The 26094-nt window shown below is 45.5% G+C and overlaps 1 protein-coding gene across 12 annotated transcripts in view; it reads left to right on the forward strand.

Moving 5' to 3' along the window:
• Window positions 1-26094, forward strand: part of IKZF1 (IKAROS family zinc finger 1) — a 99484-nt gene that overhangs the window by 40941 nt on the left and 32449 nt on the right. For 6 of the 12 annotated variants that reach the window (XM_035253388.3, XM_035253389.3, XM_017975177.4 and 3 more), the window contains exon 4: window positions 21182-21241. The exons of the other annotated variants lie outside the window; for them this stretch is intronic. In XM_035253388.3, the coding sequence (XP_035109279.1) occupies window positions 21182-21241 (60 nt within the window). The remainder of the gene's footprint in view (window positions 1-21181; window positions 21242-26094) is intronic. 12 annotated transcript variants of the gene reach the window in all.

Raw genomic sequence — 26094 nt, forward strand, 5'->3', positions numbered from 1 at the left:
ATCGTTATCTCATTTGGTTCACTGTGTTTCATTTCAGCCTGTGAAGATCTTCTGGAAATACTGTATGTGCTAGTTACAGGGACTGATAAATAAGGCAGCATTCCTGCCCTTGAGATGCTATTTCCACAGCTCCGTAAGATGCCTAGCTTAAAACAGAGCCTTTTTTGAAAACAGCCTAATGATCTGTTAAAATAATAATTGAAAGAAGATGAAGTTAGCATACCTGAGCTGCTAGCGATGCCTCCTGTTCGGATCCCTGACAAGGATCAGGTCCCAGAGCCTCTGAGATCACTGGCCTCCCTGTCTGCACCAGCCCTCACAGAAGCAGAAACAGTTTATGATGGTTTGTCAGTGAACCAAGCTAAAAATCAAAGTCATACCCTTTAAACCATTGGAAACCAAGTTTTTGCAAGTTGCCTAAAGGGGGTCAAAAATCCCGCAATGCAACTGACACAAACAGGAAAGCAGACCACTGAATCCCCAGGAGCCCTCCTTGACTTCTTCTTTATCCATTGACGCTAGTCCTACAGGTACCTTTGTCCATCCAATTTTTAATTGAATTTCGTTTTTATTTTCATGAGTGGTAATATTATCTTTAAACAAATCAATCCTCTCCTGAAATCCAGAATTCCTGGAGCTCAGTTTACATGTTTGACCCATGTCACATGATTCCACAAGTCACTCATGGGCAGGTGGATTACCATTGATACAGAAAGATTTCTTAGAAAGCTTAAGTGAAAGGGAAACCAGGGAGAGAGTGCGTTTCATGAGAATAGGTATGTGGACGGCCGTTTGTGACGCTCTGTGCAGCCCTCCTGTTTGCGTTGAACCAAACTGTGCTGCAGATGGATGCCCATCCCATCTCCCCCACTCGCACCAGCGAAGCTCACGTTGCAAGGTCCACAGAGGGGATCGCAGAGCAAGGGGCCACGCAGGGGAACAAGGGTCATTTTAGTGTAATCAAAGTGTGAAATATGCACTTTCCTTTATTTAGAAAGAATAAAGAAAATCCCAGGGTTTCCCTCTGATATGCTAGGGACATTTCCAAGAAAATTCCTTTTTTGAGAGAAATCTCCATTGATATCCCATCAGTCAGCCATACCTGTGTAATTGTTAGATAGTGAAAGAAATTCATTTTTAAGTTTGTCAGAAAAATAAATTATTTGAAGTCTTAAATTGCTGTCTCTGGACATGACGTATCTGGCTCTTCCAGAATCCATATTAGTCATAGCTGAGGAATAAGGAGAAAGAGAGGGGGGTTTGTTGATTATTGATTTCGTAAGATGCCCCACAGGTTGGCTGTTAGCAGAATTCTCACCTCCAAAAGGAAAATGAGTATGAGCTCTGTTCAAAGAGAAACAGTTATTTTTAGCACATTCTTTGAGGTAAAACACCTCCTTAAGCTGCTGTTTCCTCATTGCTGTGGGACCAAGATTAGAGCAAGAACGTAGACGTCATCCACGGCTACTGCAGAGGCCCTGCCCTCTTGCATAATGAGACAGGCCACCATTGTTTTTTCAAGAATGAACCAAGGGAACCACCACGCCAAATGTGGTTAAGTCAGCAGCTCTTCTGAAGATGGACATGAGCTGGTCAGGGTAGAGCAGTCTCAATCGGCAACTTGTTATTTTGCACAGCAGTGTACCCACTCATTGAATAAAATGCACCGAACCACGTACTGCAGATGCTAAGGAGAGTTGTCCTTCAATAAGGGAGACGGGCTGTGCTGGCCGCGGGGCACGGTTTATATAACTCGGTCCTTGTCATGGGCAGGCATGACTCTCTCTCCGCTTCACAGATGTGGAAGGTCCCCAGCACAGACCCAGTCTCCAGCATGGCCTAGAGGTGTCAGGCACTAAGCATCACCAGCCTCCTGCTTAGTCACGGGGTCAGCCAGTTTGTAACATAAACAGAGGTTAATGAACTGATCTTTCCATCACACAACTGGTGTGAACCCATGTCTTCTGATCTAAATTTTTTGCTCGTTAACTCTTAGTTGTTACGACTTTTTAGTGTAGCCCTGTGTGTTCATGGCCTTTGCTGCCATCAAAAGATCAACTATTAGCTGAATGACATACTGAGACATGTTGGTGTTGTGTTCTAAATAGCACTAGGAAACTGGTAGGGAAATCTGACCATGATGGCTACTATCCAGTCTAGTTTGTCATGCAAAGTGTTTGTTGTGTGTGTAATAAGGAGTAAGGAAGATGAACAAGAAATGGCCTGAGTCTTTCTAAGGGGGCAGCATTTACAAAGTAAGCAAGGAGAGAAATCGGCTTTGTTGAGAAGCGTGTGGGCTTTTTAGAAGATAGGACACGTATTCTGTACCTTCGAGAAAGGGTAGGATTTTGGAAGAGATTGATGGAGAAAAGGAACAGGGGGTGGGAACCAAACGTAGACCACGGAAGAGCAGGTGTAACCGTGGAAGCCCGACCCCGGCTTTGGTTTGTCATGGGCCAAGAGGATAGACCTTGTGGGGAGGGCTGGCCGCGGGGAGGGCCGGCCGCAGGGAGGCCTTCCAGAAGTCTATCCTGCAGGCAGTAACAACCACCCAGTCTATAAGCTGAGTGGGCATGGGGGTGATGGGGCATGGGTGGGGAGTCATCAGGGTAGTTTACTCACCCCAAAATGTTAGCTAGTTGGAACCATTTCTTCTATTGCCTTTTATCAAGAAATCTTACAGCAAGTATCATCCTAGTGAAAATCTTGTCACATTGAGGGCATCTGTCCTTATGTTTTAATACGTGTTATTGAGTCTATGAAAAATAAGGCTGGAACCTATGAGCACCTTCCATGCAAAGTTTCCGTCAAGGCTTTGGAAACAAGACAGAGTGTCTTACTCATTTTATAAATTCATTCAGAAAGCTGTAGGTTGAAAATTCCAAAGTTAAATGTAAGAAGCTCTGAGACACACATGAAATTATCCCCACATCAGTAGAGGTGTCTCAGCCGAGATGGGAAAAGGGGCAGCAGGGTGTAGGGAGGCAGGGCGGCCCTGGTGTGAGCCTTGCAGGCTGGGCTGAATCCCACGGCCACCACCATCCACTGCGAGGCCCGGAGCCAGCTGGCCCCTCTCTGATCAGCACATGTTGATGCCGTCTCCTCAGCGGTACTGCTATCTGACATCCCGGGATGCAGATCTGAACCCAGCACCCACAGGGTCTGCGCATTCCCTCTTTGAGGCAAAGCCCAGCTCCAATGGCTGGTCCCTGACTCTGTTTCTCAAGAAGCCTGTGCAGATGTTCCCCTCACAACTGTTTCCAGTCACCTTTGGCTTTCATGGTGCAGATGCTAAGTTTCGTTTTTCAAGGTCCATCTGGGAATTCAGTGAACTGAATGGGCAGCACTTCTGAACCCACAGGTAACCCATGCCCTCCACACTGATTTTGAAAGAGAGTTTGCTTTAGGTGACTGTGCAGCCAGGTACAGAGTCCTGGGGCAGGATTCCAGGGCAGGCACACGAGCGAGGATAAATTGGGTTTTGATGGCATGTTACACCAGTGGACTCTAACGACGACCTCACCTCACGTACAGATTACTCTGCCTTGTGCTTAACCGTTAGAAATGTGTCACCGAAGTGTGAACATATTTATGCTGTTAGATTTCCCATCATTTCTGTTCTTTCATTCCCTCTCATTTGCATTGGTTACTCATAAATGTAGATCTTTGGTACGATTTGTACAACTGCCGGGTATCAATCTGTGAACTTGCGGAGCAAGCTGGCTCTGGTAGTGCGTTATCCCTGTGTGCTGGCTTGCCCTGGTTGACTCACATTCAGCTTCGCTGGGGCCAAGGACCCAGGGAGCCAAATGTGCTTCTGTTTTCTGTATTTACCAATTTAAGACCTGCGTTTAAATACTAGCGATGCATTTTAGCAAAAGAGGTTTATATTTTAACACAGTAACTCTAATTGTTTAATTCAGTTTGTGTATTACCTCTCAGAATAAAATAGTAGAAACCAATTAACTCTAGACTTCCTAAGTTTTAATTTAAGATCACCAAAACATTTACCATGTCACAATGTTCATTACATGCTGTCTCTTTTTTAATGTCGTTTTTATAATATGGGAGTGGGGGTGTGGATTTAACCATTATATTTTTATGATATTGGGGGTAGATTTAACCATTATGTAAATTGGGTTTTTTAATTTTTAAAAAGTCACTTATCTTGATGTAAAATCATATGTCTTCCTAACCTCGATAAAATAAGTTTTGCATGATTACACCTTAAGGTTAAAACATATTTCATTTCATCATTTCCCAGAAGGGGCACTGAATTCACCCATTTCCTGTTTTTCATCTCAGAATGTTCTATGTTTCCTCCATATCTACTTTCCCAGCAGCAGGACCCTGGAAGCAGTCACACCAACCTCATTTACCCCACCTGAGATGTATGCACTTGGAACAGAGTTGCAATCAAATCAGCAATATCTTTGCTTAGAAATGGATATGGGAGGTAGAATGTGCTGCCCCGATCATTATGTATGAAATCATTCAGCCAGCTGGCCAGCGAGCCCTTCGTTGCAACAAACATTTTTCTAGAGCCCCTGCGCTCTTTCGGGCTATCCCAGGCCTCACACTCCTGCTCACACATTCAGAGGTGGTCTCGGCTGGTATTTCCTTAAACCAGCATTTAGGGGAGGGAGTATTTCAAGACTAAATTTTCTGAATGACTCAAGCATGCCCCCACTTTATTTCTTGTGTATTTTAATATCTTTGAATGAGAACTCTTCCTAGAACCTACTAACAATCCCCCAGCTCCCACGGCGAGATTCTTTAAAGACTATCTTGAAAACACTTCAACCTTTTCTTCTTAGCTTAAGCGTTCTTTCCTAAATACTATCTCTGGCATTGCAGGGAGATTAATTTGTGGGCACATTCTAAATTATAAATCCCTTAAACAGGGAAGATTGTATCATGTTTTTATTACTTTTCTCATTGATTCCTTCAGCAAACATTTCTATTGCTTCCAATGAAGCAGAGGAATTGACTTCTAGAATTTCCGTAACAGTCCAGATTTCAACTGTGTAGTCCTCTTTCAGCCAGAAAGTATACTTGTGTTTCCCTGCCCGTAGATCCCGAACCTCACTTCAGAAGAGTCATCGTGCATAGAGAGCTAATAGCCGCACCCGGCATGATCCTGCTTTGAATTCTCTTGTCTATTTGGAGAGTATTATGTGTCTCTTCCTCTGCATTCTAATTTGCTACTTCTAATCAGCTGGGAATTACAATAAGAAAGAACCATTTAATCATTTTCACAACTGTGCATAAAGCAAGTGTGCGTAAGTGCCAAGAGAGTGTGTGAGGGACTTGCCCATGAGTAAATGCCTGAATCTTAGGTCAAGGATTTTTTGCTTCTCTTTTGGTTGATTACCTCAGAGATCAGTTTTACTTTCTTTCTCGCTCTTGACCTGTCATCACTAGCTGATGGATGATGTGTACAACTTCTGAGTAAGAATAACGTCCATGGGATGGGATGAGATTGGCTGGTGTTTCTGTTGATCTTAAAGTTTATATATTTTAAGTTCAGTGTTTCAGAATGAGACCAAAGGGGTGACATTTTCAGCCTCTTTCGTCTGTCTTCAGTTTTTTCATTTAAATTTTTTGTTGTGCTTGAATCACTTAAAGGAAGCCTCCAAGTTGAAATCAAATACTAATGACATTTTGTCTAATGTATAAATATGTTATTATTATTTATTAGGAAATTGATTTTACTTGGCCCTCAACCATGATGTATCATGGCATAATCACTATCCTAAATTTGAATATCTTATCCTTGCATAAGGTAAGGCTTTCCATGAATTACATGTAGTATGTGTTTTCCCCTCTTACATATTTAAAAAATTTTTTGTACTTTGTTTTCTGCAAATGACTTATTGCCCATAACCAAGGTGATGACTGCCCACACCTCTTTTCCCCTGCTTACCAGTGTTTAGATCTTATGGTAGAATCTTTTCAAATAGAAGACTCAGAAAGACATGAAAGAAAGAGCTGGAGAAGCCTGAGGGGCTGACTGGGTGGTCCGCTAGGACATGGTGCCACAGTCCAGCCACAGGAGGCAGGGAGAGCAACAGGGCCCTTCCCTTCCACCAGCATTCAGCAGAATTTGCAGTTCCGTGTTTCCAAGGCTCCCAGGGCACTTGCATTTAAAGAGAGAGAGCTAGCAAGCTGCCTTTCCTCTTCCTCAGTTCTGCTGGCCATACTCTTGCCATGATGAGCAGTTCCATCCAACATCTCCTTCCCCTGCCCCCACACCTCCTGCAAGGCCTGAGGTCTGGAAGCCTTTTGAGCCTGCTGGCCTCTCCTTTCTTGTTTCTGTAATGGATGCCATGGCCCTGTGAGGGAGAAGAGCAAAAGAAGTTGCCCTCCTCCCTCTGTCCTTACTTATTGCCATGCTCTCACCCTCATAAGAGAGAAGGACTGACCATCCAGCCCGGTCCTCCAGTGACTCAGGAGAGGACAACTGACCGGAAGAGTCGGAGCTTCAGGTGAACTAAGGTGGGTCAGCCCCTGAGGCTGTGAAGAGCCCAGGGGCCAGTGGCTGCCACTTTTGCTCCAGGAAGAATTTTCAACTGTGTCCTTTTTATTTAAGGGACTCTTCTTTACAGTGAATCTTTAGATTTACTAGTCACAAACACCTGCATGTATTTAAAAGTGTCCACGGTCCTCTTACATATTTCTCTCCAGGAGCATCACATTTCCGAGGCCCCTGCGCCTGTTTTCTGCAGGAAGTTGCTGTTGTTGCAGTTCCCCCTGCCCTCAGTGCCTCTGTTACTATAAGAAGGAGACCCTTTGTGCCACGCTGGGATCCAGCCGGGCCCTGAGCTGGGATGCTGGGATCTTAGTAAAGGTCCAAATGATGTCAGGACATAGAGGAGGCAGAATTCCTCTCCCCGCCCCTCCTGGAAGGTGCTGATTTGTGTGTTCCGCCAGGCTCTTCTGTAACTGGGGATTTAATAGCCCCAGGTGTGGTGCGCCTTCTGTGCCTGCAAGGTGCGTCTTTAGCATTTCTCCCTGGCATGGAAGGATCAGTGGTTCTTGCAGCCTGGGTGCCCTCCACAGCAAGCCCAACACAGGTGCTGTGAGCAGCTAGTTCATGAATGGTGATCCTGGGGGAAAGGAAAGGAGAAGGGGAAAAACCAGTGCAAAGGTGAGTCACCCAGTTGGTCACTGCTGTGAGTGCCTGGGCTTCCATCTCACTAGAGCCCCCGCTAGCCATGGCAGCCTGGCAGAGCTGAGAATCATTCTGCTTTCTGGCTGCACCTGTGTGCACAGAGCCCGTTCCAAGCGTCCCAGGCACAGGGCAGACATCGAGCAAGGGGCAGAGCTGGAGCGAGGGCCCTGGGTGGCCCTCTTATTGAACACAGACCTGAAGGGAACCTGAGAGGTGGCTGGCAGGAGACACTACAAGGAAGAAAGACAAGGCAGCAGTCTTTGAACTGTATGCTTTTGTTTTTTAAGACAGAACAAAAAGTCAAAGTGAGAGATGAGAAACCTTGCCAAAAAGGGAACACCAGATCCTGGAGTCACAGGTCTTCCGTTACCCTCTCTAGCATTTCTGCCTGACTCTTCCCTAGCATTGGTGAAGAATTTTTAAAGTAACTAATCCATACCCTTGGTTACAGGCCCTGTGGTCATCGGGCTGTCTCCCCATGATGAGGACGAAGAGTGGTTAGTGCAGAAAGTTAGACCCCCCCCAGCTTGTTGAATGCACTGATGTCTATCCAGGAGGGAGGATTCTCATGCATGGGATTTCACTGATGCATTTGGACAGCATCAGCCTTATGCTTTAGCGTCAAAATCATCACATTGGGTAGGAATAACACATAATGAATGGAAATGCCTTTTGTGACGTTTATTCAGGAGATTCCCTTAGGAAGCTTCAGAGGCAGAGTCCTCAAGTGAGGAGGGGAACAGGCCTGAGTCTTGGCAGAAGGTGGAGATGATCGGCCTCGTGCCTCTCTCCCTGGTGGCCTCAGCCTCCATCAGGAAAATCTTGAGCAGCCTCCTCCATTCTGCAGGTAAATGACAGATGTCTGAGCTCTCCTCCCCACAGGCAGAAATTCACATGGGGAGAGGGCACCTGTGAATGGCCTTCTAGAACTATCAGGAAGTTCTGGATCTAGTACCCTGTGGGAGCATGGCCTGGGCCACATTCGGATGCTCCCGCCCAGCCAGCTGGACCACAGAGTGGTCATCATCATCAGTGAGCTGTTGAGGTGTTGAGAGCAGTCAGTGTTGTGTATAGGATGGGTTGGGGTTCTGGCCAACCCCCACCTTGAGGCCTGGCTGCCAGCTGGGAGGTGGGAGCAGAGGAGAGTCCTGGCTGGGTCTGCCCCCTCTGCAGGGCCACACCGTCCACTGGAAACTCTGTGCCCACTAGGCTGTGTGCTAAGGGGCTGTGGCCACTGTTCTTGTCCAGATTTTACTGGATCTGCAGTCTCTCTTGTTTTAATTCACTCCAGAGTTTAATATGTTAGTTTGCAAATAAATAAATAAAGGGAAAGAAACAGTCCTCAGAAAGTCCCAGCCAAATTTAAATTTCAACAGATGGTCAGCAGTTTCCTCTAAGAACAGTGAGAGTCTGGGGCTAGCCAGTTTTTCTCTTGGAAAATAAGGAAGAGGGAAAGCATTGCATTCATTTAAAAACCTGCACTAGGGAGGCAGCGTTCGCTATGAACTCAGAGGCTGCAGTGAGCAGAGCAGGCTGGAGGCCTCCCGGCTGTCCTGCCCCTCCAGCCGCATGCCTGTGAAAATGCTAGATAAGGACTTTTGCTCAGCGACCTCCACACTCCTTGGGTGGCAATGTCTTTGACTCAGAGCTCTGCACTGGTTATCTCCACAAACAGAAAATGCCACAGACGGGTTAATTCACTGTGTTGTTCTCCTTTTCCCTCAGTTTCAGGCTTTTCTCTCTTTGCCTGTTTTCCTCACTTAGAAAATGATTTGGGGTCCCTAAGTGCATCTACCCCAGTAGATCTATGTTTTCTGTTCCATTAGTCCACTTTGCATCTCAGCTCTAAAATTAAGTTTTTGATTACAATGTAAGGAAGTTTTACTGTTTAACTCTGGCTTTTTAAATACAAAGGAAAAATAACAGAATGGTCTTCTAGAACCATCAGGAAGTTCTGGATCTAGTACCCGGTGGGGGCAGATGGTCCCAGGCGGGCGCACTTGGATGGTCAATCCCAGCCAGCTGGACCATAGAGTGAACTTGTCACTGTCCCTCTGAGGCTGGGAACTAAGAGGTCATACTTTTGTAGCAGTTTGATTGAGACTTGAGAAAGACTATGTGTGTGTGAATTTGTGAGTGTGAAAGTGTCTCTGTGCCTGTGTGTCTGTGTGTACATGTGTGTCTGTGGGGCGTGTCTGTGTGTGCGCATGGCTGTGTGCGTGTCTGCATGTGCATGGCTGTGTGTGTGTGTGTGTGCATGGCTGTCTATGTGCATGGCTGTGTGCGTGTCTGCGTGTGCATGGCTGTGGCTGTGTGTGTCTGCGTGTGCATGGCTGTGTGTGTGTGTATGGCTGTGTGTGTGTCTGTGGGGCATGTCTGTGTGTGTGTATGACTGTGTGTGTCTGCGTGTGCATGGCTGTGTGTGTGCATGGCTGTGTGTGTGCATGGCTGTGTGCATGGCTGTGTGCGTGTCTGTGTGTGCATGGCTGTGTGTGTGTGTATGGCTGTGTGTGTGTCTGTGGGGCATGTCTGTGTGTGTGTATGGCTGTGTGTGTGTCTGCGTGTGCATGGCTGTGTGTGTGCATGGCTGTCTGTGTGCATGGCTGTGTGCTTGTCTGCATGTGCATGGCTGTGTGCTTGTCTGCGTGTGCATGGCTGGGGCTGTGTGTGTGTCTGCGTGTGCATGGCTGTGTGTGTGTGCATGGCTGTGTGTGTGTCTGTGGGGCGTGTCTGTATGTGCATGACTGTGTGTGTGTGTGCGCACGCGCACTCTGCTGAGCCACTCAATGCAATTCCTTACTCTTACTTCCCTTTCTGTCACTTCTCCATAATTCTTTGTATTTCAGTTGGGCTGGTATCTCGCGGCGGCTTCCTCTTTTCCTGCATTCCTATATTTCATTATTTGCTCTTGTTCCTCTTCTAAGGCTTTTACAATACAGCCAGGAGGATGTGGAAACCCAGTTACAAGATGACACACAAGTGCAGTGTCACAATCACTGTGCTTGGGCCCTACACTCCTGGAGACCAGGGCAGGACGGTGCCTCTGGATGTGGAGGGAAGGGCGGAAGATCACGGGTGGCAGAAGGCCCGACTGTCAGGTCTTCTGGACGCTGGGGTCTTGTGGTTGCTGGGCTGGTGGTACTCTAAACTCTAGAATAACCGAGAGCAGGATGACCACACCCCTGATTGCGGACTCACTGGGCTCCGGACGGCTATGGGTGTGTGATTCTACTTGTGATCCTCCTACTTCCCCGCCCATCCTGCCCCTACTTCTCTCTCTCTGTCTGTGGAGTGTTATGACTGACTCCTTCTCCCAGGCATCTCCATCCCAACACCAGACCAGTTCCCTTAAACCAGCTCCCACCACAGAACCACCCCCCCGACTGCCGCCCGCCGCAAGCAGTGACCTCCCACAATTCCCGTTGCCTCGGGACTTTGTCTCAGCTTCCAAGGCCTCTGGAACTGGGCCCTGCATCCTGGGGATCACTGTTCCCGTGTCTCCCTGAGCCAGTCATACCCCTGCCCCCTCAACAACACTGCTGGCCCTGCTGTGGCCCTGCGCCTCCACTCGTTGAGATTCTCGCTTCCTGCTTCTCATTTTGAATGTCACCCTTCTGTGACTTCTCACAACCCCCTGCCACCCCACCCTCCAGTGTACACACCTTGTCTTCCTAAGAAACCCCTTTGTGTTCGGCCTCCCACTGCCCGAGACGGCTGTGCATCGTGGTGCATGAGTTTGGGCGCGTTTTCCTCCTGCTGCTTACAGACTGCGGCACCCCTGGACAGAGCCTGGGTTTTCCCTCTATAATTTCTCTGGAGACTCCCTCAGGGCTCTGCACACACATACCCGTGGAATGCCCACGTCAGAGATGGTCCCCCCTGATGTGTAGTGTGGGCTATTCAGTGGGCCTCTTCTCATAAACTCATTAACAGCTAGGGCAAGAAGACTTGCAGAAGTCAGCTCAGGACCTACAGAGAGAAGGGGAGGCAGCAAGTGAAGAAATAGGCCTGAGTGCCACAAATTTGGGCTCCACTCTGCTTTGCTACTGTCTTACCTGGCCTTGGGCAGGTCAGGTGACCGTTCTGAGTCTGATTTTTCTCTCATTTGTAAAGTGGGGTGATATTTTTCTCGCAGAGCCGCTTCAAGGATTAACAAAGTTCATGCCTAGCAAAGACATGGCATGGCACCTTCGCCTGGTGCAGGTGCCTGGAGTCGCATGGCGACAGCTCTTGCACCAGGTAAATGACTTGATGTTACATGCTGTCACTCGGATTTGTAAATGGGAAGAATGCGTGACCTGAATTAGTCATTTCCAGATACTTCCTGGTAAATGGCTGTTGAATCACAAAAGGAAAAGAAAGGGAGGAACCCCCCCTTACTTCAAAGAATTGTTGTGATGTGAAGGACAGGACTTTCTGAGACACTCTCATCCTAAGAAACAGCTGATATCTACTAGGAAAAAACATGACATTTGAAGGTTCTTCCCAAGAGATACGAGGTTTTGACAGAAGTGCCAGGAAGCAGAGGTGTGTGAGTCTCGGGCCAGTCTCATGTGAAGGCTGTGGGATGGGGCAGGAGAGGGGCAGCCAGCATTTCCTGAGCACCGGCTGATAGCGGGGACCTGTCGCCTTTGCTCTGTGACTCTCCAGCTGTATGGTGACGTGAGGCTGGCGTTTTCTTTGGTTTCATTCGTGAGGAAGCCAAGGCTTGGTGATGTCCTGGGCGTGGCTCAGGCTCCAGAACTACTCAGAGGCAGAGGCTGTCTGTAAACACTTAGAGTTAGCTGGAGGCAGGGTGCTGTGGCCAGTGCTGATTTGCTCACATGCCAAGGCTTTATTGTGAGGAATAAATAAAATAACATATGCCTGGCATTTATATAGCACGGGGCTTCTTAGGAAATAATGAGGGGATCGGGGAGAGATGGAGGAAGAGAGAAAGGAAAGAAGAAAGAGAAAAAAAAGTCTTAAAGAGTTCCTTAAGAGAACTATAAATTACAATGTCCTTGGAGTTTATTTTTCCCTAGTTAGAAATAAGTTTACCCAAAACATTAAATGGCTTAAAGTATCCCCATCTCCTTCCTGATGTCTTCTCACAGTCACTGTGTGAGTTTCTTATTGACATACAGAATTATGGTCAGGTGCAGTGGCTCACGCCTGTAATCCCAGCACTTTGGGAGACCGAGGTGGGAGGATCACATGTACTCAGGAGTTTGAGACCAACCTAGGCAATATGGTGAAACTCTGTCTCTACAAAAAAAAAAGAAAAAATACAAAAAGTAGCCTGGCATGGTGGCATATGCCTGTAGTGCCAGTTACTTGGGAAGGTGAAGCAGGAGAATCGCTTGAGCCCAGGAGGTTGAGACTGCAGTGAGCTGTGATCTCGCCACTGCACTCCAGCCTGGGCCACAAAGCAAGATCCTGTCTCAAAAAATAAAATAATTTTGCCACAAGTCACAATTCCTTGCTCAGAAATCTCTACAGGGGTGCTTATTGGTTAAGAAATGGCGGAAGCCTGCATTTCATCCTGATTTCTGAGTCTTGTAGAGACCATATCTGACTCCTGCGGCCTTCTGCCTGTAGAGCTGGCATGTGGGGGAATGTGGGCAGAGTGACAAGGAGCTGGTCCGACGTTCAGAACAGTGGAGACTGCTGTCTCTTTGTCTTCACTGCTGTCCTTCTGCAGGGAAATGTCATTGTAAATAATGAACTCTCTATCTCTGAGTCAATTTTACTGAGCTGTCTTTTTAAATATGTGTGTAGAAAGGGCGATCTCTGTGTGTCATTGGCACATGTGCATACATATGTGCACACGTGATCACTCATGTGTACACGTGTGTGTACCAGCACACCAGACCAGAGGCACAAATCCCAATCCATGCTCCTCAGCCCCTTGCTTTCTTCTGCAGACAGTTCAGCTACAGCTATGCCAGATTGCCTGGCACTCTGATCTTTACCATCACCAGGTTCCCAGCTTGAGCTCATGCCTGAGAAATTCACTTTCTGGGGAGAGACTGCCAAGGCAGGACTGAAGGCTTCACCTCCACCTGTAGCAGGGTCAGGTCACCAGGGGCTGGCTGACTCCCTAGGATTTCTCAGCAGGATTACTACATAAATACCCCTTCCTTAAAGATTAGCGACCATTTAAAGACACAAAGTGTGCAGGACTGTACCCGTGGCCAAGAGCCGAGGGTTAAAGAGGGTGACTGCATTGTTCTTCCCGTCCCTCCTCCTCTGTGCTGAGTCACCTTCTGCTTGGAATTCTGGCAGGGACCCGTTGGGCTTCTGGAAGGGAGGGACAGGACGGCAGAGGATCCACCCTCTGTGTGTCCTGGGGGAGATTACTTATCTCTGGCCTCCCTGCAGCAGGGCCTGCACTTCTGGAATCTTTGGGGCTGACACCGTGCCAGCCCTGGGGATGAGAGGGAATGGCCATGTCTGTCTGCAGAGCCTAAGAAGGAGCAGCGCGCAGCCTGTGGAGTTCTCTTCAGTTGATCGCTTAGGAGTACAAAGCCCACAGACATGGATTTAAAGTCCTCAGCCCTTTCTTTGCATGTTTTATTTTTCATTTGAAGTCAGGAGTGGTAGGTCCTATACCTCAAGAATATGTGAAATGCACATACAATAATCCCATTTCAGTTAAGCCAGGTCCAGCTTAACAGTGAAAAAAACATTTCCTTCAGTCGTTAGTCCTTCACTTTGCTGAACTCCCTTCTACACGGGCAGCAAGTTTCACCTGCTGCTTCGGTAAGAGCGTGCTACCGGGAAAACCACATCTAAAACACGTGCGCAGTTACATCAGCTAGAGCACATGCCAGACAGTTGATCAAAGGCTCTTGCCTGTGGCCCACGCTGCAGACACTCTGACGGCAGCCCCAGGTCCCTTCCGCGCTGCGCCCCGCCTCTCCATGCTACAGGGAACACCGCCATCCATCGCCATGTGGCTCTGCCTGGCGCTCCCCCCGCATGTCCTGCTGGGGCCTATGTATGTAAACGTTGCTGTCCATCCACACATTCTCACCCCTCCTGCCCACCGCGTGGCCCACACTCTCCTGGGCAGCCCAGTTATTTTGTAGAATTTCTCTTCCTTATCATTTTGGCCCCTGTGATGCAGTATAAATCTCCCTTATTGGAATAAAATTTGGAATGACAAAGTATCATTTTTCACCTATATGGAGGACCTCACACTCTGCCACCCTGCTGTGATCCCTGACAAGAGCCTTCTGTTCTAATCGGAAACTGTAGAACTACAGCCCTCTTAGTTTCCTTCAGCCTTTCTTGATTGCCTGAATGTCCCTTTCCCGTTTCTCCTTTTAAAGCACGAGCTAAGCTCTGACTCCGTTCTCACTATTATTTTTCCATTTTCTTCTGTGCACATGATTCTCCTTCAATTATAAGACTTGTGGGTAGTTTCTGGAAGTGCCATCTTAGTGCTTCTCGGTAGCTTTAGAATAAGCAAATATCATTTTTGCAAAAAAGTAGTATTTCTTCCAAAGGAAGGATACAACATTGGAAAAATACCTCTAAGCCTGTTCTTCAGCCCATTGAATGTTTTCCCCAAAATTGTTATAATGGAGATCCTGGACCCGGAAGTCAGCTGACACGAAACAGGCCTCACAGTGCAGCTGAGGAAGTGCTCCAACCTCGGGGTTTAGGAAGGCTGCACATGGCACCAAAACAATCATTTAAAAGCTAATCTCATGAAAGAACCATCATTTTGAACCTGCTGTTTTCTTTCTTGTACTCTTGAGAAGTGTCCATTTCTCCCTTTCTAAGCCATAGGTGCGTTAATTGGAGCTTTTTCTATCTTAATTAGTTCATTATGAAAAATTGACCTTGTGTTAGTAAAACATAAACAAAAGTAGGACAGGTGCCTAGTTGTGCTATGAGGAGAGAAAGGGCCGGACGTTGGTTTTTCCTACTTCTCTGTTCAGTTCTCCAGATCATCTGCTCTGCAAGGTAGCTCTGACAGCTGGAGTTTGAAGTAGAGCAGAGTGGCTTTGATCATCACTGACATGTCCCATTTGAAGCAGCCAAAACGGTCCCTTGATCTGACATTCGTCCCTGAAACACCATGAGGGTAAGTGAGGCCCTGCAGAAGGTCCACTCAACCCCTTTCCCAGATAGAGTAAGTGTCTGCCAGGGGCATTTGGAGCTGAAGGGGAGACAGACTCAGGGTTTGCAGGCACTGGAGGCGTTTTCCTGCATTTTCACCTTCGGTGGACTTGCAAAGCACTAGCCCTATTGTCCTTCCCATCAGGGAAACATGGTGAATGTTAGTCGGCTGTAGCTAATCCTATGGGTCTTGAAGTCTTCATTGACAAGAAGGTAGATATTACCTTTATCTGCCTATGGCTTTCTACTGAAAAACTAGCTATGGGGCTCTTTTTTGATTTAAAGCATTTTTCTGTAAGGTTCATCCACTCACTTATCTGAATAATATTACCTGTTGAGAAGTTTATTGTCATTGCTCACCAGTTGTAGGGGGATTTTGACACAGGAGTGGACGTTTTTTCCTCATCATAACAGTGCAGACCCATGGAAAATTTGGAAGCAGATGTGACCAGATAAGGGCAAGTTGAGGATGATAATCTTAGGGCAATGAGCACGGTGACCGAAAGGGAGGTCCTCATGATGCAAACAAACCAACTTATATGCCAGACAGTGGACAGGAAACATGGGCAGGATGTGGTGCCAGCTGGGCTGCCTTAGCTGGGCGAAGGCAGGGGCTTCACGGCCATGCTGGGATGTGATGCGGATGGAAAACAATATGGAGACCTCTCCAAAGACCTCAGACATAATTTGGCCATGAGAGGCAAGGGTAGAGGCAAGCCCTGTGTGGGTTATAAAGTATGGAATCCAGATGAGGCCCCATCAGCATGCATGGGCTGCATAGGAGAGCTGGGTCTGGAGATTTGGGTTTGGCTGAGCGTGTTCTGGGCATGAAGGGAAGAATGGGCAGATTACTGAGAATGGAGCCCTGGTGGAGCCCACCAATGGGGTCCTGGGCATATTTTCACTTGCCTTCTTCTCCAAACTTTTGTGTGCCTGCTGGGTGGGCTATGCTGGAGTCACACAGGACCCAGAGTGGTGTAAGACACCGTGGCCTGCGTGGCATGACCCCGGACTTCTGAAAAGAAGGGGCTGGTAGAGTCGGAAGGAGACAAGTTGGCAGCAGAGTTGAAACCCTCAGGATTGACTGTAGGACAAGCAATGAAAGGAGCCACTGAGGAGTTACTCAGTCCCCTGGGGAGCTTAGATGTAAGACCAGCACCAGCCAGCACTCCCCAGCTCTGTGTCCCTGGGTCTGACTGAACTTGACTGCATTTTAGCTGCCTCTTTTGTGAGCAATCTTCCCCTTTTTCTGGAGCAACAATACCTTCCTTGAGTGTGCAGTCAGTAGATGGCAGCCAGTGTTCTCTTCCCGTGAGGAGACTCAGAGCCTCCTAATTAGAGGGTGGTCTAAAAGCAAATGTATCCATCCACAGAAGGTCTGAAAGGTTTTAATAGAATCTTGACTAGGTAGCTCTTCTTGATCTAACTAGTACTTTCTAGAAGTGTGGCCTGTGGCGCTCTGTCTAGGGTACTTGCTCCTCCCATCCACCTCCACCTTGCTGTCCTGTGCTGTGACTCTCACTAGCTCAGCCATGGGGTCGGGAAGCCCCACCAGGAAATGCTAGATTTGGAGGCATTGCCAGGGTCACCACAAACCATATTCACACAAGGTAATAATAGACTAATGAAATGACTGTGACTAACAGGTTAATGTGATTAAAAGAACATATACAAGCAACAGCATTTTTCTGAATTCTCCTAAATACAAATCTGAATGTGTTTACCTTTAGAAAGATTTTCCCAGAAAATTGTCAGTGTTCTTGCATTTGAAAATAGATCAGATCTCCTCTCTCTTGTTTTGAAAATCTCAAGTATGTTTAGCCTCTCCTCAGAGTGACAGCGGCACAAGAAGTTTATAATCTTATGCACAGGTAAATGCAAACTGAAAGGCGTGGTTTGCGGGTATTTCGTTTTCCCCATAATGTTCATCAATTTGGCAATTCAAATAGGATTCAGAATCCAAGGTATTCACAGCATTTTATATGAAAATGTGCATGAGAGTTTGGGGAATAGAAATTCCTACCAATGAGTTAAATTTTTTCTGGATAAGAATGTATTTTATAAAATGCAGAAAACTAAGAACAAAGTTGAACATCTTTTTCATGTGCAACTTTTCATCAAACAATGGCCTGAATTTACTAAAGGAAAGAGAACAAGGTTGAGAGGTCATCACTGAATAATAGCTTCCCTAATCCCACAGTGACTTTCTTATGACAAGCAAGAGGGTCACCTTAGAGGCAGGACTGTCTTCATGGGCAAGGCAAGTCAGCACCTGCAAACCTCTCCAAGTGAGAGAAAAAGCAGGTTGTATGGCTCCCTTTTCAGCTTGCCAGAAGCACCGTGGGATTATTGTCAGACTGCACAGCCCCTGGGGCCAGCCGGCTCCTGGAGTACATTCAAGGAGCTCTCAGTGACTGCTGTGCATACTCACCTGCTCTGTGACTTCGTTCAGTCCCTACCCTGGATGTGCGGTGTGCCAGGCTCAGCTCCTGGAACAGTGAGGTCCCTGAGGGGGTGGGGCTAGGAAGTGTAGCAGCCACACTTGCCCAATTGTTGGTTCACTGGGTGGGAATTTGTTCATTTGGGGACACCATTACTTCCCATGCTTCACGTGTAGGTGAGTGTGTGTATATTTGCATTAACACACACAAACACGCTTATGTGTGTCCCTGTGTGTGCAACTGTAGAACCTTACACACCTTCCAGTGCCTCTCAAGCATCATAAATCCAGCTTCCACAAAACCTCTGCTACCCACCTGGCATCAGTAGAGCTTCCAGTGAATGGCTTTAGCATGGAACAGAGTGAGTTTCCACATTGCCTATTGTACATAATTACCTGTTCAGCTAGAATAGTACACGCTTCATTTTCTGGGCTCAGAAGTTTATGTGCATGAACATAGATGCTACAGGAGCCAGAGTAAGCTCTTATCAATTCAGCATTACTGTGGAGACAGGACACAAACTAGTAAGTCCAGCTATATTTTGTTTTTTAAACAATTTTGTGACATTTAGGGAACCACATATTTGAGACAAAAATAAACAAATAAATTTGAATTACACTAGGCAAAGAACTGATTATTTTCAAACGTGATTGACATTCAATATCCACCTTTCCAAAAGAAGACATCCATGTGGCCAACAATCATATGAAATAAAGCTCAACATCACTGACCATTAGAGAAATGCAAATCAAAACCACAACGACATACCATCTCACACCAGTCAGAATGCTTATTAATAAAAAGTCAAAAAAATAACAGATACTGGTGAGTTGTAGAGAAAAGGGAATGTTTATACACTTTTGGTGAGACTGTAAATTAGTTTAACCATGTGGAAGAAGACAGTGGGGCAGTTCATCAAAGACCTAGACACCATTTGACCCAGCAATCCAATTACTGCATATATACCCAAAGAAAAATGAATTGTTCTACCATAAGTCACATGCACTCATATGTTTGTTGCAGCACTATTCACAATAGCAAAAACATGGAATCAACCTACATGCCCATCAATGATCAACTGGATAAAGAAAATGTGGTCGACATACACTGTGGAATACTATGCAGCCATAAAAAAGAATGGGATCCTGTCCTTTGCAGGAACATGGATAGAGCTGGAAGCCATTATCCTTAGCACACTAACCCAGGAACAGAAAACCAAGTACACATGTTCTCACTTTTAAGTGTGAGCTAAATGAGGAGAACACATGGACACATAGAAGAGAACAACATACACTGAGGGTGGAGGGTGGGAGAAGGAAGAGGATTAGGAAAAATAATAGGTAGTAGACTTAATACCTGGGTGGCAAAACCATCTGTATAACAAACTGCCATGACATGAGTTTACCTATGTAACACACCTGCATATTTACCCCTGAGTCTAAAAGTTAAATTTCTAAAAAATTTAATGTCTATTACAGTATTCTTTATACTAAATGGCAATGTGTGGAATGGGAAGTGTCTTGACAGAATTCAGTGTTTCAAGGCTTACGCTTTGACTACCCAAGACTGCAAAAGCCTACATTTTCTACTGGTGAGACAAATTTGAGACCCATTGCATTCAGATCTAATCTCTTAACTTCCTAATCTTCAGTGTATTCAGTGTGTCGGTAAACATGAAGCCTCCCCAGTGCTGTAGTCATCATCATAAGTACAACAGGTGGCTGAGCTCCGCTCTAGAGCTGCAGGGATATATTAGGAAGTTAACTCTCAAAGCAAGTCATCTTCAAGCACCATATCAGCATTATCAACACTATAAGCAGTATCTCAGTGCTTTGATGTTTAGTCAGAGTTTTTTGTTTGTTTGTTTGTTTTTGAGACGGAGTTTTGCTCTTGTTGCCCAGGCTGGAGTGCAATGGCACGATCTCGGCTCACCGCAATCTCCGCCTCCTGGGTTCAGGCAATTCTCCTGCCTCAGCCTCCTGAGTAGCTGGGATTACAGGCACGCGCCACCATGCCCAGCTAATTTTTTGTATTTTTAGTAGAGACGGGGTTTCACCATGTTGACCAGGATGGTCTCGATCTCTCATGATCCACCTGCCTTGGCCTCCCAAAGTGCTGGGATTACAGGCTTGAGCCACTGTAGTCAGAGTTTTGTACTCTATCACTGTGGTAATGTTCCCATTTGCAAAAGGTGATACATACCCTTTAAGACATCTTTGCCTTTTCTCCCATTATCTGAGATGCTAGCAACTCCACGAAGCAGAATATGGGCAAACAGATTATATAAAGGGCTGGAGCTCAATGAAGATGACAAGCGCAGCAAAGGTTATTGCAAAATTGGCTCTTTGCGGGCCAACAAGCACGTCCCCATGAAGGCAATTTATGCTACCTGTGTTTGATGGGACTCATAATATGGACTTATCCATTAGATTTGGACTAAATAAAATAAGCAGATAAAGAGTAAAGATTTGCTAGGAAATGATTCAACGAGTCACTTCAAGAAACAGCTTTCAAAATGTCTCTTAAACTATGATGCCTGTTATTCCAATAATTTATTTCTCAATAATTTCATGGGAAAAGAAGGAGGGTCTGTGGTCAGATAAGCCTGGAAAACACTGGTTTAAGCAAAGTTCAATAGGTCTGTTTCCTGCAGGTCAGCTCAGAGTCTTTATTCTGCTAACCTAGGAACTCATCCAACACATTGGATGTAGCAGCTACAGTGTGCATGCAACTTCAGCAGTTGCTGAGATGTGACTCTTGGAGGGAGAATTTTGTGTGTGCATACGCATGTGTGCACATGTGCAGAATCTGCCAAATCTTAAGGAAAAGGAATATGCTGGGAAACTGTCCTATGAAAGAGAATAGGAACCTGAAGACTTGAGGCAGGGATAGTATTTATGAAAGCAGCTGATAAGGATTACTCACCAAAATGGGTAGCTCTTTTGTGGATTGGGGAAAACAATAATTTTCCCCCACCCAATGTGCTGCATTTTCTAATTTTCTATGAATGCTTTCTAAGAAAAAGCTGAATGCAGAACATTTGCAATGCCATCAGCTCATTAAGAAGCACGCACTTTTGTGGAGATAACGTGCTGTCCCAGGAGACGCTCTGCGAGGAGCCTGAGGTTCTGGATCGGAGCTGCTGAATGGTTTCTCAAAGTTCTAGAATGTTTGGAGCTGCACCCTCTAAGATGTCAAAGCCATCAGTACTTGCTCCAAACCACTTTATGGGATATGATGCTGTGAGTTGAGGCCTGAGGGGATTGTGGTCCTGTTCATGAGTAATTACTTTTCTTTTGCCTGTAGGGGGGCCAGCAATAGCACATGAGTAGCTCAACAGTGGTTTTGAGTAATAAAACGTTCTTTTTTAAAAAGTAATGCTTTCTTTTAAACTCTGACTGTATCTCTCTACTGGTATCACAACCCAGCTTTCTTTTTGCCTTCTTTATTGCAGTTACATATGGGGCTGATGACTTTAGGGATTTCCATGCAATAATTCCCAAATCTTTCTCTCGTAAGTATTTACCTTGCTTCTGGAAAACAAAAGCATGCCTTCATCTCAGTCCATCATGTAAATATCATGTGTGCATGTTCCTTCATTAATGCCTTTCTCACGCTTGAAAGAAAGGAGATACATTAAAAATTCACTGTTCTATTCGTTAGACACCCAATGTATCATTTATGGGTATTTATACCATGAAGTGCAAAAGGAAGGTCTAGGCAGCTGTGCGGTGTGCTGGGAGGGTGGCAATGGAGTCACAGTGAGGGCTGGAGTTGCAGTAGCACTGATGGGATTGTCACTTCGCTGGTGCTGCTGGAGAGCTTTGAGATTACTGTTGTGACGATCTCCTTTTTATTGAGTGTGGCCATACTTTCAGTCACCAGCGAAGAACTGAACATGGTTTCAGATAGTTTTTACAAATTTGTGGAACAGGAGAAAGAGACAGTCTCTTCATCTGTGGCTTTGGAGTATTAATTTCAGAACTGAGAAGAGAAAATCGCAGGCCTCCAGGCCGTTTCTCTGTGGCACGTTGCTGCTGGAGCCAACGTTCTGTTCATGCTTAGTGCCCACAGGACCTTCTCTGATCTGAGCTGTTAAACCAAAAACAGATGTGAATTTCATTTTTCTTTTTTAGGTATTGAGAGCTGATAAATGATAAATATATTTGAGTAACATCCTCAAAGGAGTACTTTAAAGAACAGAGAGTGCTTTTTAAAAATGTATAGAGAGCTGAATATTTTAAAGTCATACAAGATCCCTTAGGATCTGTATTAGTAAATTCTCTAATACTGTAAAGCACCATTAGAAAACAGGTCACCTTTGTTAACACTGTGACAGTCATAATTACAGGCTCTAATTCAAAAGTGCCAGTAACAGTTAAAGATAGGTTTCTTACATCCTTGTTATCAAATACTATCTGGTGTCTAAGGAATTTAATAGTACCAATCCAAGTGTACCCTTTTGCTTATAACCTAGGTTGGCTACTTTTCCAGTCTATAAAAGTTACAGAATCTTTGTTTTACTGATATTTCTTTGATCACTTTAAACAATAGCTTGATACCTACTGTGACATGTCTATGTATGTACATGTAAATGCTTGTATGTGTGTATCTGTTTACATGTAAGCTTATATGAACATATAAAACATTACAGTATTGGGCAGAGAACTAATATTGATCTGAAGAATCATATTATTGAAGGGTTTTGAGAAGTCAAATGCACTTGGGAGTAAGCTAGTGCACCCTAAAACATGGTTCTGTGACGTCTGAGGAAGATGTCAGCCAGAGCACACTGAAGTGTTGAAGCAGACTCCCGTGAAGACTTCAGACTGTGAGAATCACTGCATGTACAGATGTATTATTATGATGCTTACACTTTTTGTAAAAGAGATGATATACACTTGGATACACTTTCTGTCTGTATATTTATGCAACTGTGTCCATAAAGTATTGGTGCCTCTCTTACCCCTTCTTCCCAGTGTTGGAATTGTGACTGTCCTCTTCACACAAATAGAAGAGGTCTGCCTTTCCCCCAAAACAGCAACCAAACTGTTCTGGGCCAATATCACCACCTTGTGGTCATAATGAAGAATTGCCCTCTTTGCCCTGAACACCTCTTTTCTTCTTAAAAATTAAAAACAACCCCTTTGACCCTCTCTACTGTCCTCATTCCGGTCTGTGTACCTAGCTGCTGGAGGAAAGAAAATGTCTATATGCTTGTAGCTTGCTCTTTTTTAACCTGTTAATCTTTTTACTCTCTTGCCTTTCTTTTCTCTCCCGACCTTATTCCATTTAAAGGTCTTAAATTGCAAATAAGGAGAAAAGTATTTTCTAATAATGTAGCCTGGTGGGATGAAAACAACCATCTACATTTTAAATGATATTAAGTTATAATAAATGGTTCCATTAACCTTAAAATGCTTAAAAGTTTTATCAGTCTCTTTTAGAGGCAGCACAAAAATATCTCTATTTATCTCCTCTTCATCTCAAATTTTCATTTAATTACCGTGATTCAAGAGATACCTTATTTTCATTTCATTTGCTTTTTACTTGCTAGTCCCCAGTGTTGTAAGAATATTTCTGTCTACTAGTTGTCAAGTAAAATATTGAGCATTTCAAGCTTACATGGCCTAAACCCACACTGGAGTGACTATTTTGAACTATCTTTCCAATGGAAAAATGCATTCTGAGTGCCGAACACTTACTTTTTCAGTAAATATGAAGACACATTCTAAAAAGGAAAGGGAAATGAAGAGGAAGCATAACTCATTGGTCAGGTGGGGACTGACAGTGTACGTTATACCTATGCATTAAAAAATGTTTAATTATCCATGAGCACATACAGTGCCTGGCACAGATTCCGGCCTCTTGGCTCCTGTTGGCATCTCAGTTCCTTGAATTATCCAGATTCTTCAGTCCAAACTCGTCTGTCTACCAAAGTTCACCTTCCATACAGGGGTGTGGGGTCTCTCTTAGTCTCCTGTTGGGTGCCAGTGACATAGAAGGCCTCCAAGATAGGACAATGAAATTTTAATTTTTCCCAATTTTAAATAGCATCTGAGAAGGACAGCAGCTCTTGACTGGGACTTTGAAAGCATCCACTCTTCATATTTATTGCTTCATTTATTGAATAATAAAACTGGGCTCTTGTCCATTATCTCTTCGTCAGTGAAAGGGCCCAGGGTGGGCCTGAGCCAGAGTGTTCTGGGGAAAGAGAAGACCAGTCTCCATTTCATGTTCTATATTTAATCAGTTCATTTCAGCACCTTACTGAGTTTGGCATTTTTCTAAGTCATGGGGTGGTGGGGTTACAAAATATTTATAAGTATCTTTCCTATCTTCAGGGAGATGTACCATTTCACTGAAGCAATACCACAGCTAAGCAGTTCCAGCTCCAAGTACCAGAGGAGGGAGTGAGCAGTTTAGGAACTCACAGAAGGGCATGGCCAGGCAACTTGGGCCCTGGCAAATGTTCCATAGAGACCGCATCCATAGAGTTGGACCAATCACAGTGCCTGCAAATCAGGGGCAGGCAGGTTTATGGAACTGATTCTGGGGCAGGTATGATCAGCATTAAAGGAATGGCAGTTGTTAGGAAACTGAAGGAGTTTCTCATATGTCATTTTCAACAGAATTAAGCAGGAGCCTTGAATATATCCCTTTTGGTGGGCTCCGGGGTATTATGACGCTGCCTGCAGGTGGGCAGCTTCAGTAAGGCCCATTCCTTCCCACCTCCTCTCTCATTAGTGGAAGCAACAGCTGGTGTCATTGTCTTCTGCAGGATGATGGTTTCCAAAATGAAGGAAAGGGCCCACAAAACTCACATTCTTGCAGAGCCTCCCTCACAAGTGGATGTGTTCACTGCCATCAACAGGCCAAGCCCACTTGTTCTTTTCTTCTAGGTAAAGGGAAAGGCCTGCAAGACAAAGGTCCTGAACTCCTCGCTCCTTGAATGGGAGGCATATTGATGGAGGCTGTCACACAACTACGGTGGCAGGCACTTGCCATCAGGGCTCCCACCAGCCTCCAGGGCTTGCTTCTCTGCCCTCTATGTGGACGCCTTCCACAGCTGCAAACCCCTCTCTCAGAAGAACCCCTTCTTGCACTCACCTCCCACTTGCCTCTCCTGGGCACCTTCTTCACTCTCAGGGGCCAAACTGAGGAAGTGTGAATCCTGTGCCACCAATCTTGCTCTCAGGAGTTAGTTTCATGCCCCACCGATTGACTTTCTTCCAAACCTGCACCAGCCTGTGCTGTGCTTTTTAAAGGAGGCATACATACAGCCTGGCTGGTACAGAAGATTCCAGATTTCGGTGAGTACAGGACTCCGTGACTCCTTCTTCTGTCTTTCTTTCTTCTGTCCACATCTCTGATTGAGCTTACCTTCCAGGGAAAACCCCAGAAGCCTTTTTCACACTTACATGGGAAGCCAAGACCCTCTCATTCTGGGCTTGTGTTTTTAAAATGTGTATTTTAAGTTCACAGGTCCTTACATTTATGACTCATAGGTTTCAGATTTTGAGATCCAGTCTATAGTTGCAACTTACGAAGATAGTTTGAAGCCCTGATTTCTGTCCCCTATGAAAACCATAAGCAAGTTGTTGGTATTCTCCTCCTAGCTAGATAAGAGACCCCATTTTCCTGAACAGCCTCCTTGGGTGGACAGAAGTCTCTTGATCTCGTCTATATAACCAGCACCCCGTCTGCATTTTTCCACAAAGAAACGAGGACCTTAACCCTATTTACGGGAAATCCACACACTGCTTGAATCTAATGTGCCCCATGGGGACAGTGTTGGCCACTCTGTTCCCACCAAATCCTGCCGGCACCCAGCAGTTATCCAGCCCCTGTCTTAGACTTTACAGACCTTTCCTGTCATAAAATGTCTTAGAACTTGTCTGAATAGCACTGGAAGCTTCCAGCCCTGGAACGCTCAGCACCTGCCATCTAACTCCTGTTTAAAAGGTGTTGAGCATTTGCTAACACAGGCTTCTCTGTCCTTTTTCCATTGTTTTTGCTTTTTCGCCCTCACCCACAGTGATCTGTGGATATTGTCTACATACTCATTTTTAGAAACCTAGAGCATCTCAGCATTTTTAATTTTCCTCTTCAAATTCTATCTCTTCCTGAGTTGATCATCCCTACTGCCGTTCCTACAGACCTGTGTGACCAATCTTCTGTAGATGTCCTTACACCTAGCCATCCGGTGTAAGGATGGAGATGTAGGTACCTATCTCCCTAGGATTGTACTTGGTATCCACATCAATCTCAGGACAGTATGTGATAGCCTCTTGTGCCTTTTGAGCCTCTTTCTCTTCTGGTTCTGTTACATCTCTCGGAGATAGTGTCATGAAGGCTAACAAGGAC

This window comes from Callithrix jacchus, chromosome 11 (genome assembly GCF_049354715.1).
Source record: "Callithrix jacchus isolate 240 chromosome 11, calJac240_pri, whole genome shotgun sequence".
NCBI lineage: Eukaryota > Metazoa > Chordata > Mammalia > Primates > Cebidae > Callithrix > Callithrix jacchus.